Genomic DNA, 21,613 nt, shown 5'->3' with positions numbered 1-21,613 from the left:
TCCCTTGAGGAAGCTCAGAGCAGTTGTACATCACAGGACCAAGAACAGTGGCTTCTGAGCCTCGTTGCGTAGCAGAGGGACCTTCCTTACTCCCCTTTAAATTCTCGGCAAGCAAGGCCAAGGGACCTGTATGTTTACTAGAGACCTCAGCTGGTGATTCTGGCACAAGTTGGAAGATGATTGCAGGGTTCTTTTTGGATCCCCGCACTTGATAGACTCCCAGGCTCCATCCAGCATCTATATGGAGATACAGCATATGGATGTAGGTGAGAGGCAGGGAAGCGACAGAGAAGGCTTCTTGGGGTGAGGTGGGGATTTGGGTGGACATAGAAAGCAGCAAATACAATTCAACTCATCTTGATTTTGCAAGCAAACATCCAACATAGCGCTTGCATGCAGGAGGCAGTAAACAGATTTCCACCACTCTAACTCTTACCTGTTCCCCTTCACACCACCTGCCACACCACTGCCTAGTTACTCATTGCCATCCCTTCCCCACATGCTAAGTTCCCCTTCTGTGTTATTCCCGTGGCCTTCACTAGAGCCTGCCTGGTGCATGTACATGCAAGAAATATTTGTTGATTAAATGGGTGAGCATGTGGCAACATAGGTATGGGTTTGAGGCCAGGAGGCCAAGCTGGCTGTGGCACCCCAGGGCCAGAGGGACAGTAAAACAAATTGGGATGAGAAGATAGATTCCAGGGTCCAAAGTGGGTGCTGTCTCCAGCATACAGCAGGGATCCACTAAGTGTCTGTGCTGTGAAGAAAGATCAACTTGGCTTGAGTAGTCCAGAGGGATTAAAGAGAGGACGGAAGGTGGGTGACCATTTAGCTGTCCAAGGGAAGGTGGCATGGGATGGAACTGCAGTGACACATGGACTTGGGGCAGGGGCATTAACAGGAAGACGACACAGGGGTGCTTTTGGTTAGCTTCCCAAGAGGCCAGTGTAGTGAACAGGAGAAAAATGTTAGAAATCCATCTATCCATCCCTTCAACCATCCATCCATCCATATGTCCATTCATCTACCTTCCCAAACACCCATACACCCATCCATCCATCCATCTACCCACCCATCCATCCATCCATCTACCACCCCAAATGTCCATACACCGACCCATCCATCCACCTCTTAAACATCCATCCATCTATCCATCCCCAAAGGATGACTGGAGGTAGAAAAGCAGGCATAGTTGCTAAGAAGTTGGCCATGGATCCAAGGAGGAGACTTGTAAGGGCAGGGCTTGGAAGATACCTCTTTGGAGAACTGAAGAGAGGGAACATAAGACATGGTAAGACAAGTGTAAAGAGAAGTGAGATGACAGAAATCAGGACCAGGGCAACAGAAGACCTACTGATCGATGCAATCAGGGGATGCCAAGGGTCCAGAAAGGATAAAAGCAATTGCCTAATGACCTCAATTCACTCTAGAGACATGAGGACACAGCTGGTGGTGTAGCGTGACAGGGAAGCTGCCATGACATTAGGGAAGATCATGAGAGATGGGTCCATGGTATCTTGTTGGGGAAATTGAGTCTAGCTTCCACAGGGTTGGGGGAAGGGAATGGCTCCAGCAAAGGGTGGGGAACTGATCTAGTAAAGTCCCAAAAGGAAGGTCGTCAAAAAGAAACATGGTGTGGGGGGGCATTTGGCCTAGAGGTGGAGTGCTTGCCTGGGGATCGATTCCTCGGTACCAAATACACAGAAAAAGCTGAAAGTGGAGCTGTGGCTCAAGTGGTAGAGTGCTAGCCTTGAGAAAGCCCAAGGACAGTGCCCAGACCCTGAGTTCAAGCCCCAGGACTGGGGCAGGGGGGAGAGAAGAACCATCACATGTGTCTGTTCAGTGTTAGCTCCCTCCCAGCGCTGGGGAAGGATTGGGGATAGAAGTTGACTACCCAGGGGGGCATGGCCTGGGGGCTCTCTCAGTCCCTGTAGGACTCTTCCCTCCCCATCATCATCATCATCATCATCATCATCTGGAGAGAGGATGGTGGGGTGGGGGACAGGAGAGCCGCAAAAGACAAGAAACAGAAAACCAACCCCAAACTGGTGACTGATGAACTACTAGAGCCCAAGCCAGAAATAGGAATCCAAGTGATTAATTCACAAAGTGGGAGCAGTTCTGGGTGGGGGACAAGAGCAAAAGGGTCTCCATCCCCTCTCCTCCCTCCTCGGCCTCTGTGTGTGTGTGTGTGTGTGTCTGTCTGTCTGTATCTGTGTGTGGGGGGTGTCTGTGTGTGTATGAGTGTGTCTGTGGGGGGGGCGGTTCCCGGACCCGGACCCGGACCCGGACCCGCGCGGTTCCCCGGCATCCCCACGAGGGGGCGCGCCGACCCCTCCTTGCGCTTTCCCCGACCACAGCCTGGCGAGCAAAAGTTTTTCTGAAAACTAACAATGCCAGCGCGAGGAGGTGCCGGCGCCTGATTGGCTGGGGGGCTTTTGCAGGTTTGATTTCTTGATTGGACAGGAGGTGTGAGGGGGTGGGGAGCGTTGCGGATGGTGGGGTGTGTGGGGCGGGGCGGGGGGGGGGATCCCTCTCCGCCGCCGCGCGCCGCGCGTCAGTCTGGCCGGGCTCCGTCCTCCCCTCCCGCAGGCGCCGCCGCCGCCGCCGGAGCTGGCGATGTGACACCAGGACGCACCGGCTGGCGCGCGCTCTCCCAGGCTCGCTCGCTCTCTTTCTCTTTACACACGCACGCACACACCCACCTCTCCCCCCGACACGCGCACACACACATGCACACCCACATCCACGCGCGCCCGCACCGCCCCGCGCCGCTCGCACACTCCCGCCCCGGTCCACGCCGCGCTCCAGGGACTCCGGTCCGGGCGAGGGCGCGGAAGGACACGGAGAAGCCGCCCGCAGCGGCGGCGCCTCCCCGGCACGCGGAGCCCTCCCCGCGTGGCCGCCTCGGCCGGGGCTCGGGCTCGGGGCCGGCGGCCGGCGATGGCCCCGGACGGCCTGCTGCTGCTGCTGCTGCTCCCGCCGCTCCTGCTGGCCTCCGCGGCGACCGCGATGGAAGGTAACCGAGCGCGCGCCGCGCCCTGGCAAGTTGGCTAGGGCAGGCCGGCCGGGGGCGGCTGAGCCCGAGCCCGAGCGCCGCGCAGCGCAGGGCTGCCCACGGAGCCGGGGCGGAACCCGCGGCCACCACGGCACGCGCCCCCCTCATCGGCTCCGCGCGCCCCGGCGCAGCTCGCAGCCGGATGGATCCCCGAGGCTCCGCTGCATTGCAGTTTAAGCTCGGGACGGAGCGATTCTGGAGTACGCCGTGTCCCTCCCTCGGCTTCCTCCCCACCCCGGGGCCTCGCGCCCGCTCCCCGGCCCAGGGAGAACGGGTGGTCCAAGGACCCTGGGGCCGCGCGGCTTCCGGGCTGGGTCAGGAGGGCGAGGCGGAGACCCGCGTCGCCTCTGAGGCGGCCGTGGGGACACCGGGGCTGGACGTCGAGTCCCGCTCGGAACTCGCCGGCGGTGCCTTCCCCGCGGCTCCGAGCCCGCGCTGTCTCCGCGGGCGCGGCGTCCCGGAGGCACCGGTGGCGGCGCGGACCCCCAGCCCGGCGCTCCGGGGGAGCCCGGACGCTCAGCTGCGCCCACGAATCCCTCCCGGCGGGAAATGCCCTGCCGGGCTCCCCGCCTCCGCCCCCTTCCTTCCCCGCCCCCCCAAATCTTCCCAGGCTCTGCCGCTCCTGGCCCGCAGCCACCTTCCCCTGGGAAGAGCGGACTTGGAGGGGCGAAGGAAGCAACTCTGGGGTAGGGTGCGGTGTGTGTGTGTGTGGGGTCATGCACCCCCCGCAGCCGGGATCGGAACCCCACGACCAGGTACCCCACGCTCGGGGTGCGAAGCACCAAAAGGGTCCCAGATCCCTGGCTCCTGATGGGGAGCTAACTGTTCGGAATCGCGGGAAGCTGGCTCTGGTTCCCTAGTTCCCCACGCGGCACTGTGCCTCAGTTTCCCTGAGCCCTCGGAAAGCATGGCCCTACCCCCAAGGGGAAGCTGGACTATGGGTGGCTCAGCGGGGCGCAGACGGCTGCGTCTCCCGATGGCACTGGGGGGCGGCGGGGGCGATGGGTGCCTCGAAAGCTCTGGCTTTGGCTGTTCTGAATGGAGGTGGCTTTGTGTGTGTTTGGCCTCCCGCAGCCCGGGCAGGCTGCTTGCTGGCCCTGGTGGGCAGAGAACTAGCTGCTTTGGTGCGGGGAGCTGCGGGGCAGGGAGACACGTGCGGAGACAGTTGAGGTGTAAAGGGAGAGGAGTATACGCACGCACCCCCAAACCCAACCACGAAGCCCGCCCAGCGGATTGGTGGCGGTGGGGAGGTTGGGGGTGTGGGGTGGGGAGAGAAGAGGGCTGGGAGAACGGACGCTGTCTTTCTGGGGCGGGGTCGTGTGCATCTCAGGCTGGTCTGGTATCCCTCACTCTTGGCGCCCCCACAGGCGCAGCCACTAGGTCTCCCACCGTGGAGAGGTCTCCGCCTTGGTGAGCCTGGTTTTCCTCTTTGACTCCCCGTAGGTAAAGGAAGGGGAATGCGTACAAGCAAAATAGTTTGGGGGAGCAAAAGCCTGGGAACAAAACCAAGCATCCTGATTGCAGCCAGATCACTCCCCCACAGCCCCATCTCCGGGCCAGCCAGCCAGCCTGTCTGCTCGGCTACAGTAGTTCATAGGAACCATTGTGCCTTGCCTGGCACGGCCCAGACCTGCTGGTGCCATTCACCTCGGAGCCTTGATGAACGAGGGAAACTTTGCCAGTTGCCTGGCCAAAAATGAGCCTCATTCCGTGGGCTGGGGAAACAAGAAATCTCTCCAGCAAGGGTTAAAAGAAATACCACATTCAGCAGAATATTAAAACAGCCCCTCTACCCCTGCAGAAGAGCCGTTCAATCCTTCCTCTCCTCCAATGAACATAGGCAATCTCATTTTCTCCTCTCTACACGGAGCTGTCTTCCCTCTGCCCACCCGCTTGCCCTGCTGGGTCTTGGCCAGCGTCATTTGGTTTGTGATGAGTGAGGAATAATTATCAGAAGAATGGATCAATGAGCTGCTTATACCGATAGCAGTGGGTCCCTCCTTAACTCGGCGGGCCAACAGGGGCCTCTTCTCCATGGTTTCAGTCTGTCACTCTAGTATGTATCTGTTGGGTCTCTGGAGGGGATTTTTTTTTTTTTCAGCGGGGAGGTCACCCAGGGCAGGTGGCCGGAAGCACCTCAGCTCAGGGCAGGACAGGGACAATAGAAAAGTGACAGTCAGACACCATTCCACAGGGGAATATGACGAGAAGAAAAGCAGGTCCTCAGGTGACCTGTGGGTAGAAGGGAGGAAGAAAGAAAAAAGAGGGACAGGTGAGTGGAAGGAAGGAAGGAGAGAAGAAAGGAAGGAGAAGGAAGGAAAAGGAAGGAAGGATGGGCGTGTCCAGGGCTTTGGTTCACAGCATGCCTGGTAGAAGGAAGGAGGGAAAGGGTTGGTCCTTGGCCAGAGGGGTGGGGGTGGAGGGGCTCTGATTTGCATATCACCAGGCTGGAAGCTGGTTGGCTGGTAAGGGAAACTCAGATGGAAAGGAGAACGCTCCTGTTCCCTCTTTTCTTTCTCCTGGCCCTTCTTCATCTCTAGTTCTTCTCCATGGGCCCACGGAGAGGATTTTTTTTAAAGTCTTATTTCCAGAGGGGAGCAAACCTCAGCCATTCTGGACTCCTGGCCTCCCCACAATTCAAGCTGCTACCATTTTCCTCCTGCCTCTTTCTTTGGTTTCTCCCAGTGTTTCTTCAAGGCAAGCAGCGGATTCTCAGCACCCTCTTGGCTCAGGACAGGATCTGGAGACCTGGGCTCCCAGAGCAGTCAGGGACCAACTTAAAATTGCTAACTGCATTGAATATCCTCCTTTCTAGCCCTATCCTTTGGTGAGTGACCAGAACAGATACAACCGTGAGAGCAATCTGCTCTTTAGTGTGGTCCTCACTGACCAGACACATGCAGCAGGCAGGTGACATCTCCCAGGATTCGCCAAGTGGTGGGCTCTAATTAGACACTGCTGAGGTGTCAGATGCAGTGTCAGCTATTGTGCTGCTTGCGGATGGCTCCATCCCCCTTGAACTGCCAGGGCATTGAGTCCTGTTGTTCTGGATCGTGTTCTGGATGCCATTTAATTCTCCACCACAGGTTCTTACCTAAGCAAAGCCCAGGTTTCTTCAATAGGCCACCAAGAGAGGCCAACAGTGATTGGCTATACTTTGCCTTTTTAATTTTTGTGAATATATGTTTGGCCTGTGTGCATCTGCTTTGAGTGTCCATGAACATAATGTGAGAGCCTACGAACAGTAGAAAGAGGAAGAATTGTTGTTGTTTAGGAAAGAAGATTGACCATGTGGCTCTAGGGTAGAGGGACTTGCCTGGTAGGTGCAAAGCTGTAGGTTTGATTCTCAGTACCACAACCAAAAAAAATATCTTAGAATTTCTTTACATTTTTTTTCCATCTGTCTGTCAGTTGGTTTTATTTTCCTGGGCATCATAGAAAGATCATGGTTAGTCATTGTTCATGAAGAAATCTCTCTTCATTCTCCATGGGTTACTAGTGACGTGAAGCCCCAGCCAGCTTCAGCCGGGCCCCAACCCATTACTTCCTGTGTTGGAGAATCAGAGCTGCTAGCAGTTAGTTGGTCATGCCTCCTGGCTCAGATTGGGCCCCATAAGTAATGTAAGATCCAACTCCAGCATCAACCTGTGCCAACCCAGATTCAGAACTGAGTCCCTACCCTGCCTTTGCAGAAGAGTGGGTCTTCATCACCAAGCTGCGCTCAGAGAAAAGCCCATGAGACAGGCATGCTCTGGCCCTTTACTTCATCTTACCAATCCCACAGTCATCTTGGATTAACAAAATGGGGCATAAGAAAGAGGGTAGTACCAGGGTCTTCAGGCCAGTGCAGTAGCCCCTTCCTGTCTACCTGGCAGAAACTATCTGTTGTCTAGTTGTTTGGATTTCATGAGCTTGGAATAGGCTGAAGTCTGGCCCTGAGGAGGTAACCATAGCCAACATGGTGGGATCTAATCTGATCATGAAGCAAGAGATCTCCCCTTGCCTTTTTATCCCCTGTCTCCACCACTTGGGAAGACATCTCTAAATAGCACTCTTACTCTTTTTTTTTTTTTTGCTTTAGTTTGGTTTTTCAGGTAGGGTCTTCATTTTTGCAGGCATAGAACTGTGATACTCCTACATCTCTGACTTGCACAGGTGGGATTATGGCATGTGGTATCACATTTGGCTTGTTTGTTGAGATAGAATTTTAAAAATTATTAATTTATTTTGCCAAGACTGGCTTACAACTGTGACCCTCCCATCTTCATCTCCAAAATTTGTGATTGTAATGGGCTTCCCAGATGATCCAGAGGTAGTGTCCTGGAAGCACTGTTGGGGAGAATGGTTCTAAACTAGATATGGTTGGAAATCCTGTCAGGTTTACTGCTTTGGCCAGTCTATCTGCAGTTTTAGCAAGGAAACTCCAATGATTCAGAGATTGGGGGTTGGCCACCCATAGATTTGGAAGGTGCTGATTATGGCTGTTTTAAGGAGCTTTGACTAATCGACTTAATCCTTAGAATAATCTGGTCAGGTAGGAATTACTTTTATTATCTCCGGTGTAACCTCCCTTCTTGTTCCTTCATCCCATCTTCGACCCCCAATTTCTACCCTGTAACCCCAATGGGCACAGGGCTGGAGAGGTGCCCATAGGAACCCAGTAGAAGAAACTATCCCCAGAAAACTGATCCCGCAAAGAGATGGTCTGGATGCCCTTTGCATTCTGAAGCAGTGCAGGGGGCACAAAGGGCCCTTGCCTATCCTCCTCTAGATTGAAGAGCTCATCCGCCTGCCTGGATTTCTGTGTTCTTTGGAAGAGCTCCCTTAATTTCTTCCGCACCAGCCACTTAAGCATCCCTGAATATTTCTATTAGCACTCTGTGTCTCCAAAGGTAGTAAGAAGCAGAGCATTGGATCATCTGCCCTTCTGAGGAAATTACTATGATAATAAAGTAATGCCTTGGGAGGGATATCATATCCGAAAGGAAAAAAATTTGCATTGAGAACTTCCTTGGCTCCTGCCATCGCCATTTCAAATCGCAGCGGTAGGTGGGGGCCGGCAACTGGTCAGAGTGTCTGGCTGTGTTCAACGGGTGACAAGTGGTCAGCTTCAAGCCACCTGTGGCATCTTGGAACTACTTTACTGGGTTTTATGGTTCTCAAGGGGGAAAAGGGAGGAGAACACAGCTTTCTGGGGGGTCTGAAGGACACAGATTTTTTTTGGGGGGGTCATGGGGCTTGAGGTCAAGGGTGCTGTCCCTTGAGCTCTTCAGCTCAAGGCTACCGTCCTACCCTTGAGCCAAGACCCACTTCCCATTTTCTAGAGGTTAATTGGAGATGAAGAGTTTCAGATCCTTTTGTGCCCAGGCTGGCTTTGAACCTTGATCCTCAGATGTCAGCCTCCTGAGTAGCTAGGATGACAGGCGTGAGCCACTGCACCTGGCAGGATAAGTTGTTCCTTCCCAGTGGGAAATCCCTTTTTCTATCTGACCCAAGGCCCAGGAAGCAACCAGGTTATCCTCCCCCACCCCCTGCCTCATACCTCTCTGTCTCTTACTCTTCTATTGCTGAGTTGGGCTAGGGAAATGTAGGGAGGGTAGCACCCCGGGTTGGGGTGCTTCATAGATAGAGTCTGGGGTACTGAATTACCCATAAGGTTCCATCTGGTTCAAGGCCACTCCTGGGGGACAGAGTGGGCTGTGTCTGCTGACAGATTCCACTGATGGTTCCATGGTGGGCGTTCTCAGGGGTCCCAGTTCACAGGCATCCAAGATTATGAAGGCTGCTTTGTAAAGATCAAGCAGGGCATCTATCTGGGCCCCAGTGGTGGCTCACATCTGTCTTCTTAGCTACTCAGGAGGCCTCAGAGGATTGTGGTTGAAAGCCAGCTTAGGCAGGAGAGTTCACGGGGCTCTTCTTCCCAATTTACCAGCAAGCAGTTAGAAGTGGAGCAATGGCTCAGGTGCTAGAGTGAAAATGGTAAGGGATGGTGCCCAGAACTTGAGTTCAAACCCCAGTCCTGGGACAAAAATAAAACAAAAACAAGAAGAGCCTACTGGTGGTTGCTGTGAGCAGCTCTGGGCCCTGGTCGCCATGGTCACTGTATAGAGTTATATAAGAGTCAGCTGCCTCTCAGTGCAACTGGTTGTGAAGTGTGCTTCTGATTTTATGAAAGAGTGGGTTTATTTCTAGGCAGCCCAGCAAATGGGTATATTTCATTGAGCCACGGTGTTCCAGGGCGGGAAAAGAAAGCAATATCTCATTCACACCGAGTGTTAGCTACGCTATGGCAGGGTAGCTGGGGTCAAAGACCCGATGAGTGGAGTTTCAGGCCAGCACTCTTGCCTGAAGGGAACATGAGGTGATGAGGGCAAGGTCCCCATCACCCCCCTTCTGTGACCAGTTCAGGTGCTTCTCCAGTCAGGTGAAACCCTGCACTTGCACACTTGTAAGGGGGCTGCTGATGGAAGGCCCCTCCAGGGTTCTCTGGAGAGGAACTGGGCCCACGTGGAAATGTAGAGATTGCCTGAGAATCACCAGGACTCATTTCTGCCCCACAGACTGCACCTGGGGCCCTGAGACTCTTGTCTCTCCTTTCCCGCTTCCTGGCAGCTAGTGACACAATGACCGATTTGAATTTAACCTTCTTGCTCTGCTTCTCCATCCTCCTGTGAAGGTGATAATGAGCAGAGAAATGAGAGAGGCAGACTTCCCAGAGGGGAGAGGCGGTTGAGGGGAATAAGGGTCTCTGGGGCTGTGGCCCAGTGTTAGCTTTCAAGGTCTAGGGACTGATTCTGGGACCAATTAAGCTTCAGGGAGACAACAAGAGGTCTGGCTTGTGTGCATGGTGTTGACATGTTAAAAGCAGATCCTGGAGGACTAGGGAAGGGAAGAGACTACATGGAAGTCCTACAATCTGTGCTGTAGCCAGAATGAGACTGCATTTCCATCCACTCTGAGACTTGACCCTCCTGTCCCATTCTTTCACCCTCACGTTGCTTCCATCACATAGACCAGGACTCAGGCTGGGAGGGATTAACTGGCTCAAGAGCTAAGACTCAGCAGGCTGGTGTGGCCGTACCCACAGCTCATTGGGAGGTAGAGACAGGAGGAGCTGGAGCCAAAGATAGCAAGATGCTGCTTCAGAAACAAAACACAAAACAAAAATGGGGCCAGGAGCATAGCTTAAGTGTTTGCTTAACATGAGTAAGGTCCCAGGTTAATTCACGATAACATATACACATACACAGACGAGCAAAGATTCAAGTTCACTTCCACGTCTTCTCCTAGTTCAGTGCTTTTCTCAGGAAACATTGACTATGTGAATTGTTGTTGTTATTTGCTCAGTCATGGGGCTTGAACTCTGGGACTGGGCACTGTCCCTGAGCTGTTCTTCCCAAGGCTACCATTCTATCACTTCGGGCCACAAAGCCACTTCTGGTTTTCTGGTGGTTCATTGGAGATAATAGTCTCATGGACTTTCCTGCTGGGGCTGGCTTTGAACCCTGATCCTCAGATCTCAGTCTCATGAGTAGTTAGGATTACAGGTGTGGACCACTGGCACCAGCATCAATTTATTTCTCATTTAATTCAGGTAACGTCGTGTATGTGTGAGAAGGCGCTGTGCAGACAGTGCCCTCTGGTAATCCACAGGGACAGTTGGGTCCCCAAGCCTGGCTCTCTTCTCACACCATAGAGATGCTCCAGCAGTAGCTGGAGCAGAACTCTGGCCCAGGTTGATTGGTTTGTGGCTTCCCACTTTGTCGCTCGCATGAGCTTTTCCCCAACAATCACCACTGGTGTCTTCCTGCTTTGTGTCCTCTGCCTTTGGTCTTTGCTGAGCTGTGGTGTTTGGAATGGTGCCTGAATTCTGTGCTATAGGTGGGGAGGGACGGGGACCGGGGACCAGTGCAGGTCTCCTGGGGCTCTCCACAATCCTAATGTCCACAGACAGAGCCAACAGCTTCTCATTACGAGCGGCATGCGGCACCTTTGCCCATCTCCATCTGGGCCTGCTGACCTTTATTTATCTATTGTTGGGCGATTCTGAGGTTTGATCTCGGGGACTCCTGATGGATAGGTGGGTGCTCTTGTCATTTGATTGATGGCCTCATACCTTTTGTGTTGTTTTTTCACATTAATGTCTTATGCTTATTATTATCATTATTATTGTTAATTTTTATTTTGTCCGGGACCCAGACTCTTGACTGCTATCCTCTTACCTACACATCCCGTGTAGCCGAGATTACAGGCATGCACCGCTGTGCCAGGCCTGCCTGCCTGATAATCCTTCAGTTGCTACCTGCTGTTTCCCCATCTGCTCTGGAAGGCCCTGCCCTGAGCCTCAACTCTGAGTGTGGGAAGACCATGGGAGAGCAGCAGGAGAGGAACTCCTCAGCAGACTAGCTTCCCTGGACAGTAGAAGGTCCCTCCCGGGGCCATGCCTGCCGTGAGAGGGCTGAGCAGGAGGACAGTGGGGTAATTGCCAGCAGCTTCATCCACAGTGGCAGCAGAGAGAATGCCTTAATCTGTGAGAGGCAGCTGGGCCCTGTAGCTCATTGTTCCCGTTGTTCCCCTCGTGTTATTTTTCCAGCCCCATCAACACAGAACCTTTGTCTTTCTTGCGACAAGAGGCTGGAACTCGGGGCTGAGCCAGGGGATGAGGAAGGGGCCACATTCCAGGTGGCCCCATGTTCTTGACACTCAGCTTCCAGAGGACAGAGAGGCCACATCAACTTTTCCTAGGCTCAGACCTAGCCTGAGTCCCAGCTCAGAGCCAACATCAAATCCCTGACCTGGTCTTCAGATGGCTGCAGCTCTCCCTTTCAAACCATGTCTGTTCTCTCTGCATAGGGGTGAGGGCTAGAGTGGGGAAGGGGGAAAGACAAACTTGCGAGCCCTGTCCAGGGTGCAGAGTCATGAACAAAAAAAGTGTTGTCACAGTTTGAAATCACTAAGTTTGCGGTTGGTCTCTTATGATGAAATTGCATTCAGAGAAATAGTAGAAGAAAATGGTTGAGAGAAAAGCCATAGAAGGGGAATTACAGGAATTTGGGAGGGGGCATTGGCATATTATCTCATTTATTCGACATTTGACAAAAATCTGTTAACCCCTACTATGTGCTTACACATAGTAGGAATGTGCACAGAATAGAGAATGTGCCAGCCCTTTGGAGCTTATCTCCTACAGGGACACCGACAGCGAATAAACAAAGAAGATGGATAATGAGCCAGTACAAGTTCAGGTGTGGTAGGCAGGGGATAGAGTTTGCCTTGTCTGTGACATTTCGTCTATCCCCTCAATCGCTGGGGTGTCCCAGGAGGCCTGAGCCACTCGCCAGACCTGAGAGCCCTCACTCTGCAGAGGAGTACAGAGACACCAAGCTGTCTGCCTCTTGAGTGCACTCCCTCACACCCGTTGATTGAGCAGCTATGTGAGGGCGTCGTACTGGAGACTGGAGGAAAGCCTTTCCTCCAGAGAGCCGGCCCATCCATGGACAAATATGTGTGTGGGGGGGGCAAGACTGGCAAATCACAGTCTGCAAGGGCATTTGAAGGGCTCCAGCTTTTGGGGGAGACAGAAGTCATGAGAAGGAGTGTGTGTATTTGTGCACGCACACATGGGTGCGAGCATGCATGCATGGGCATAGGGGGGAGGGAGGAGAGGGTGTGTTACAGCCATGCCCACTGCCTTTTTCGTAATAGTGGACATCTGACATTTTCACCAAAAGCTTTACCGATGGCCACCCAAATCTTCACACGTCAGCCGTAGCCTCGGTTGCAGCCACAGACAATCAGGTGAGACTGGACTCGAGGATAATCATCGTCACTTTCCATTTTAGACAGGCTGGGACTGGATGCGCGGTTATCTCAGGGAAACAGGGCTGCCTCTCCACTTAGTTGCTCTGGGTACCAGCCAAGGTTCCCGGCGGGTAATGGTCCCTCCGCTCTCTGAAAGGTAAATAGAGATGAAGCTCAATGAGAAAAGCTCTTCCCAGAGATGTGAACGGGACTGAGTGATCCAGTGAGGATGGGGATGTAGGGTGTGACTACAATGAGGAGCCACCAGGACCAGCCTGCACAAGGCCCTCACCCAGAGCCCGGGGTGTGAGAACTTTATAACAGATCTTTATAGACTTCCTACCTGAGATAGACAGATAGAGAGATGGACAGAGAGAGGAGAGAGAAGAGAGGACACACACACACACACACACACACACACACACACACACACACACACACACACACACACACACACACACACACACACACACACACACAGAGGATAGAGGAGAGAGATTTAAAATCCGCTTTGAGACTTTGAGCTCCTGGGAAGGCTGTTGGCTTTTCTAAGTTCTCTGCTCTTGGCTCCAACTTTCTTCTTCTAGCCAAGCAGAAAAAGAACATTTTTTTTTTGTCAAACACAGTAGTACAATGCTGCTGCTGTGTGTGAAAACCTGTGGTTTTCTTTTCCCAATCTGGAGAAAGTAATTTTCCTTTCACTCACCTGACTCACTTGTTCTGAGCATCTCCTCCCCACCCGGTTCTGAGACCTCCTTAATACAGATCATTTGCATCTCAATGGTTCCTTAGCAACTACCAAGTTCTCAGGGTTAGGTAGCAAGCTGTTCTCCCATCCAGACCAGCTGGGGCAAACTGGGCTCCTTGTTCTGGTTTGCCAGTATGACGGAATGGAGCCCTGCCCCAGACAGGAGGCTCCTTTACCGAGGACATCACACCATTCATCCTGTCTTACCTGAGCAGGCAGACTTGTAAAGGCCCCACAGATAACTCACCGGCTCCTGAAGTCTGTCCAAGGAAAGGTAAAGCCTCTGGAAAAGGAACCACAGACTTCAGGGCTGGTTTTGACTGGGTCCCAGGTCCCATTCATTATAGGCCAGGTTTAGGACCATTCCATAGACCTGACAGTCGAGGCTCAGGATGTCGTCTACCTTCTTCTAGGTCAATGTGGCCCACATGTCTGTTACCTGGTCTCTCTGACGTAGCAGTGGCTGTGCTTGTGGGAGGGGAGGAGTGTGCGTGTGCCGGCACGCGAGTCTGATGTGTGTATTTATGCAGACGATGTGGGCAGAGAGTAGTGCTGGACCATTTAGCAATTTAGAATATTGCACCCCGAGCGGGTGGTGTGGCTTTGCTAATAGCTTCGCACCCACCACCGTCTGGGGCTCACTGGCACAGAACAGCCTGGCAAGATGGAAGATGCTATTCAGTAAAGGGACAAGAAGGACAATGGTGTTCGCAGTCAGGCTGACCTTCTTGACTCTTGCTTCATGTTGTTATTAAATATCTGGGAAAGACTGAAAGAACAATTACAGGATTGTCATAATGTATCAAGTGCACAAAGCGCATTCCCCAGGAGGCGCCGGCTCGCTTGCCTCAGCCTCAGCTCCACAAAGCCAGGGACTCAGCAACAACACTTCATTTCTTCTCATTTGGAAGTTGTCTTTATTCCTTAACGCCCTGCTACAACAACCAACGGATGGGCTCTGCTCCTATGGCCGGGCTCCATAGGACAGGAAGACTAAAAAAAAACATGTTGGGAAGAATGAAGTCCTAGATTTTTGCTGATTCTCTTTCCTCCCTGGCTCTCTCCCTGGTGCTGAGTTCAGGTACTAGCAGCCAGGGGTCTTCTTGTCACGTTGCTGAAACTGAGGGACAGGCTTTGCTAGGAAAAGGCATCTTGGGAAGAAGGACCAGGGACCTGTGTGTCTTCCCTTGCCTTTCATCTCTGGTCCCTTCATCTCACCATGTCTCTGTAGGTTCATATCACAGGTGGGAGTTTTGCCTCTGGGTGGGTGGGGCCAGGGCCTGTGATATTGATGGCGGTTTCTGGACACGAATCCAAAGGAGACTTTCTCAAAACCTTATTCTTGTATTTTACACCTCCCTCAAGAGTATCTCTTGGATGTTTTTTTTTTTCCTTCCCCCTTCCCATCCCATCCTGTGAAATCTTGATGCCACACACATTCCAGACAACTGTTGATGTACTGAGGCAGGCCACAGCCATTATAAAACCCAAGATGGGTTTCCCCTCTCTCCCTTCCTGTGGAGTCAGATTTCTTCCTACTGAGCATGCAGCATCCCAATGCGACAGGCTCTCACGTGAGTTGGAGCAGAGCTCACACCATCTGCCTTCCGTGTCACCTTACCCAGCATGGCACTGAAGAATGTCCAGGAAGCCTTACCAGCTACATAGTTAACCTCTTAGTTGCTGGGTCCTGGAGCGATATGGCCCAGAGAAGGACTAGGACACCTGCGTAACTCAGGAGTTCCAGGGAGCCTTGTTTATTGTCAGCTCTAGCTCGAAGAACAGAATAGAAAAATACAGGAGTTTTGAGATGTGACTCAAACCTAATAGAGTCAATGTACAATTGCTTGAGACTTGGCCAGTGTCTCTGTATGTAGCAAACACACAAGCATGATACAGGACATGTTCCTTGCCTTCCTGTCTCATTGTTTCCTGGTATCACCCAGGTTGTTGTATGTATCACTGCTGGCTTCCTTTTTTTTATTACTGAAGAATATTCTAGTGCATCAATAAATCACCATTTTTCTTTAATCCACTCAATAATGGATAAACATTTGAGACTCTTGTTTTTGATGATGATAAAAAATACAACTGAAGGATTTCCATACATGTCTTTAGGTGGGAACCAAATGGAAAAAAAATAGGCATGCATTTTTCTTGAGTAAATACATACAAGTGGGAAGGCTGAATACTGCAATTGAATGTTAGTTAACTTGGTAAGAACACCAGTCCATTTGCCATTTTTGCATTCCTACCGGCAATGTCTCTCCGCTGTTGACATCCACTTTCCCTCCCTAACAACTGGTATTATCAGTCTTTGAAATTTTAGTCATCTTGGTGGGTGTAGAAGACACCTTGTTTTTGCTTCTTCTTTTTAATTCTCATTTTCCTAATGTTCGTATGGTTGTTTGCTAGTCATATGTCGTTTGATGGAATTGATGTGTAGCTCAGTTGCCTGTCATGAGCTCGTTTATAATGCAGAACTGTTTGGAGGTGTCGGAAATAGTTCCAGTATCTCCCAGTGTTCTGTTGTTGCTCTGATGTGCCCAGGGAATCATAGATTTGGCACCTGCTGGATTTCATTCCGGAGAGTGAGTTTGCAACCTGCCTTGACAGTGCCAACAGATAGCTGTCAGATTGCCACTGATTAGAGAAGTTGAGTCTATGAGGACAGGGTCTGGGACCTAGGAGAGGGGCTTACGTCATCCTTAGCTTGCATAACTCTATTCCCATCGTCACTTCTGGTTTCAGCCTCAGTTGCACCCCCAGGTATGCAAGAGGGATGCTGGGCTCCATGGAAACAAAACCCTTCAGCAAGAAATCCCTGAGGGTTTCTTCTCAAGGTTCTTCATTACCAACTTCTGGGGGTTTTTTGAATTTGGAGTTTTCCTTAATAGAGAAAGGTGGGATTCCTGATTCTCAGAAGGTGCCCAGAGCCGAGGCTGAACTGTATGTAGGAGTCGTACCTCTGGTCCAGCACCCACGCCCCCTAGGTCTTGCACCTTCTGGCTGCCTGAGGCACAGGAAGTAGTCCTGGGAGAGAGAGCCCAGCCCAGCTCCAGGGACACAGCTGCTATGGCTTCCTTATCAGCTTTACACAAACTTCCCAATTGCTCTCCTGGCTCAGGGGTGTCAGCACCCAGGACCTGGGAGCTCCTTAGAAACAGGCTCACGTTCTATCTCAGCACCCCCAGTACCCCAGATGCCCACGTGAGGCCAGGGTCCCACACTTTATCAGGAAAGCAGCCGCTGTGCACGACTTGGCAAACTCTCTGGGCACATTCCCTTCAAGAGGAGCCATTGTGGGTGAAAGAAGCCTCAAGAGTTTTGACAGGGACACACGACATGAGATCCTTTACTATGTAGCTCATGTTAGGAAACGTGGCTGTGTGGGACACTGGAAAGATTGGAAAGATGTGGAGAGTGGGCTTCTAAACTTTAGGCTACAGGGGTCTCATCAGATGAGAGAGTTATAATAAAATAGTACATTCCCCAAATTTGGTAATGGCACTGTGACTAAATGAGAGACTAGGCTTTGTTCTTAGGAAATAAATACAGTGTATTGAATAATTAATCAGCCAAAGGCCATGATGTATGGAAACTGCTCTCAGAGGGGCCAGGGAGGAAAACAAGCAAACAAGCCAATGTGTGTAAATAATACAATAAACTATGTATAAGAAAATATCATGATTTATAATATCCCATCGTACTATGAAATATGTGGAAAGGAAAGAGGTTGTGAAAATCAATGTGGGTAAAAATGTCTAAAAAGTGGATGAATCTGCATTTCACAGAAAGGAAGTTCTGTGTTCTCTTTAGGCAACTTTCCTGTGTGATCACCACTGTTTCCTAGTAAAAAGTTGAAGAGTGGCTTGTTTCAAAGTTGGATGGATGATGCAAACCACCCTTCAAAAAGACTATACCAGTTTTTATTCCCCAATGCTATGAGAAAATTGGCATGGCTGTTTGATGTGGCCCTTTTTATTCTGTCTTTCTGATGCTAGAGATTCTCCCTGCCCTGCCACCCCTCCCCACTTGGAGATGGGTTGTGTATCAATTTTGACCTGGGGACATTGTATTTATCAGATTTATTATGAATATTTGCAAAAGTACGAAGAAGCCAATCGCATAATGCTGTTGTGAGTGCCTGTCGCCCCACCAACTCTTCTTTCACCGTTGTGAATCGCAGATATTTATTTATCAGTGCACACTGGGGTGGGCCAAAGGTGACTGGTGGAGCCCCAGTACACGTCCATAAGACGTGTCCCCCTTTCCTGCCTCCGTGATTGTCCTGAATGTCCTTGTCTACAAATACCACTGGCACTTTTCTGCGGAGGCAGTTTGGGGGCGTGTTGGAGTTGAGTAGATCTGCATTCGAATTCTCCTGCTGGCCTTGGGAAATTGCTTATGCTTGCCTCCGCTGCTGGGTTTTCTCTACCTGAGTGAGACCCGGCATTCTGACCCCAGAGGATGCTTGGGAGAGACAGCGAGTGGCATGCTTGAAGCTGGTGGCACCCCCGGAGAGCGTTATTCCTCCCGTGTGTCCGTCTTTTCATTTTTTAAACAGAAGAATCTCAGACTTCTGCCCCTGGGGTCGGGGGGGGGGGGGATCTTTCCCACGTCTTTTAGTACCTTATTGTTGCTGTGTGGGTCAGTCTTGCCCTGTTTGAAGATTCATAGGTCTCAGGTCTCTGCACGGTTGACATTTAGGTACCAGGACTGGGTGACAGTCATTAATCTGATGTGGGACATCTTGATTAGGAGTCCTAAGAGGACCAGGCACCCTCACAGTCCTGCCAGCATGGCACAGTGGGGCTGAGCGGCGTGGATGCCTGGGGGTTGGTAGCGCTTGTTTTCTTTGTCCTGGAAGAGGAGCGTGCATGCGTGCATGGATTCTGGGTGTCCTACGCTCCCTTGGTCTACAATGGAAGGCATGAGTCCACACAAGGAGTCAGAGGTGGGTTCCCATTCACTGGCTGTAAAGTCATCCGCTGTGTCTGGGGCTGGGCTTACCCTCAGGGCACTTCACCATGGTTGGTTCGGTGCCACCATGGCTAGTGCAAGCTCTTTCTGTAACGGCGAACAGGATCAATTCAGATGTCAGCGCCTGACCCAGGCCTGGCTGGACGGTCATCTTCATAGAGGCAGAACAGCTCCAGCATGGCACATTCCAGCTGGAGCGGGAAGGTACCCCTGTCAGGATGGGGGAATGGTGCCTGTTTTCTGCCCTGAGCTAAGTTTTCAGAGACACTATAGTTCATAGCTCACATCCCAGGTGGCTGTCCCCTACTCGCCAGCTATCGCAAGACCGCGGCTGTACAGTTTGCCTTTTCTTCTCCTCCCCACCGACCTTTGACTGCTCTCTAACTCAACAGGGAGTGCAACCTGTTGGGTAATGAGATTGCAGAGCTCTGGCACACCTTTTCAGAGGCTGACAGGCAGACATGTAGGGGGTGTGGAAGAAACTTGCTGGGACTTGTGATGTGTGACCTCACCGTGCAGTGTCTGTGCGTGCTGCTGGCTCTTGGTCTGTCACAGTTCCCATGGATCATTGCTCCTGACTCAATTCTTGGTTATCTGAACTCTTCTCGGCCATGTGGTAGGCAAGATGGGCAGGGGGCGGGGGGGGGGGGTTAGTAACCGACATACGTTTATCCCCTTTTCATTCCCACTGCAAAAGGTTTCACTCCCTAAAGCCAGGAGGTTGCCCAAACACTTTTCAGGAACGTCTATGATTTTCTTTAACATGACATTTCCAGTGGCAGAATATAATCTCCTATAATTTGTTAGCAGGGCCATTCCATCTTCTCCCTGGAAAGCCCTAGCTGTGTGCAACATCCCACACCACAGAACGCTTTCTGTTTCTGCAAAGAAGATAGGTCTGAGTTACACCAGGGACCCTTCTATTTTAAACCAAATTTGCTACTGAGAATTTTTTTGGGGAGAGGGAGGAGGAAGATTTTCATCCTTTTTAGAAATGCTGCCATGGCTGGTGGGAGTGGGAGTGGGTAACAGATTGTAGCTCTGGTTGACAAACGAACCCAGACAGTCCATGCAGGAAACTGTGTTTGGCTGATTTCCCAGCAAGACCTGCAGCCTTGCCTAGGATCTGGGTAAGAGGGAAGCAGTGACCCTCCACCCCGCACTCTGCCAGTATCACCTCACCTTCTTATTCTGTGCACTTTTCAGTGGTTCAGAGGCTGGGTTTCAAGGCTCCCTTGGCTTCCCTCTGGGGCCCTGGCCATTCACACAATTGCTTTTGTTTAAAGACGATTAACTTGCTCCTCCTTGGGGTGTGTGTGTGTGTGTGTGTGTACTTTTTCTTTTTTTGGAGGGAGTCAGTCCAGAGAGAAACTCCTTCTAAGAAGAACACCTAATATGTTTCCCAAAAGTGGAGGATAGAGTCAGAGATGAAAGAAAGTGACAGGGCAGTGAGAAGGACATGGAGGACAGAAGGACCAGTGTCATCATAGTCTTCTGTGTAGATCAGAATCTCTCTAGAGTTCTTGCTGAAATAAGCCAAACCCTTCTGAGTGGGATGTCCTGGGGGAAGAGATTTCTGTCGAGTGCCTGCCTTCTCTAAGGCCCTGCAGCCCAAAACGCTCGAGCATCGCTTACAAGCATCCCAGAGACGAAAGCATCAGCATCATTCATTTTATAGGAGGGTAAAGCAAAGGCCCTGTGCAACCAAGATCAAGCCAGGGCCTCATCGAGGACCTGGAAAGGAGACCCTTCCTGTGATTCCCATGAGCTAAACAGGGAACTCAGCGAACACTTGGGGAACTGGTAAGTTTCCTGTCGACCTTCAGACACGCAAAGACACATACCAGTGTCCTGTCAGGAAACTGCCAGTGCCAAGAAGTTTTATTGCCTGAAATCACAAGTCTGTGATCACATCAGTCTCTGTGGCAGTAGGTTATGATGTCACAAGCAGATGGTCATCCCGGCAGAGTGACAGGAGGGGGGAAATGGCAGCCGAGACGAGAGAGGATGTAAGACATAATCTATTAGGTACAGGTGCAGAAGCCTGCTGTAAACCTCCCCACCCCGCCCGACATCTGCTGCTGTTAAAAGGGAAGCACCATGGCATTTGGAACAAATGCATGGCCTTTAGGAACACAGAATGTTTCAATTTGCAAACTCACAGAAAATAACCGAGAACAAATCTGGTTTCCCTAAGAGTTTCCTTTGAATATTTACCAAAATAATAATCTTTTTTTTTTTTTAAAGGTGAGCTAGTGTTCTCCCTCTCCACCCTTTTTTAATCCCAGCGCAGGCCATCTTGTGTTGTCTTGGTGAGGCTGTTAATTCCTCGTTGACGTGGCAAGTCAGGGTAAAGATTTGGCCAACCCGAGATAAAGCACTAGGCCCGGAGAAGGAGACTGGGAGGCAGAAACTGGATATGCAAGGTGGAGCTCCATTCTCATGTACACTAGGCTTAAAGGGTCTGGGGTTGAGGTTTTGAGGATGTGACCTGTGACAGGACATCGCTAGGCCGTGACTGTGTCCTTGCCAGCTGGAATCCTCCTCCTCACAGGGTTCTATGTAGCTAAAGCAGGGGGTGATTGTGTTTCTCAAAGATGGCTGCCACAACAGCTCCGTCGCACATGCTCTCTGATGGCATGACCTTGGCGCAGTGGAGACTCTAAGCCCTCCAGCCCCCAGTCCTCTTATAGCTCTTTAAGGAAGGTATAAATGCCGTGTGATCCATTGTTGCCAGGAGTCTGAGGAAAGAGGACGGGCAGACCCAGGGCACTGTCCCTGAGATTTTTATGCTCAAGGCTAGCACTCCTGCCACTTGAGCCACAGCATTACTTCTGTTTTTGTTTTTGTTTTTCCTGGTGGGTGGTTAGCTGGAGATAAGAATCACGTAGATTTTCCTATCAGGGCTGGCATTGAATTATGATCCTCAGATTTTTAGCTTCCTGAGTAGTTAGAATTACAGGCATGAGCCACCGTCACCTGTCTCAACCTTAAACGTAAAACTTTTTCACTTACGGTAGAGT

At 51.4% G+C, this 21,613-nt stretch overlaps 1 protein-coding gene across 6 annotated transcripts in view; it reads left to right on the top strand.

Annotated features, from left to right (window-relative positions):
* The window catches only part of Ephb1 (EPH receptor B1), a 288,252-nt gene that overhangs the window by 22,183 nt on the left and 244,456 nt on the right, over nt 1–21,613 (top strand). For 4 of the 6 annotated variants that reach the window (XM_090323254.1, XM_090323252.1, XM_090323250.1 and 1 more), the window contains exon 1: nt 2,940–3,019. The exons of 1 other annotated variant lie outside the window; for it this stretch is intronic. In XM_090323254.1, coding sequence (XP_090179380.1) covers nt 2,944–3,019 — 76 coding nt within the window. In that variant the 5' untranslated portion in view covers nt 2,940–2,943. Of the gene's footprint in view, nt 1–2,939; nt 3,020–13,688; nt 13,882–21,613 lie in introns of those variants that run through there. One more of the 6 variants, XM_090323255.1, reaches the window with a different exon arrangement.

The sequence above is a fragment of the Megascapheus bottae genome, chromosome 32 (assembly GCF_031878675.1).
Source record: "Megascapheus bottae isolate mThoBot1 chromosome 32, mThoBot2.hap1, whole genome shotgun sequence".
NCBI classification, from domain to species: Eukaryota; Metazoa; Chordata; class Mammalia; order Rodentia; family Geomyidae; genus Megascapheus; species Megascapheus bottae.
The sequence above is the reverse complement of the archived record's forward strand: the minus strand, read 5'-3'. Positions and strand labels throughout refer to the sequence as shown.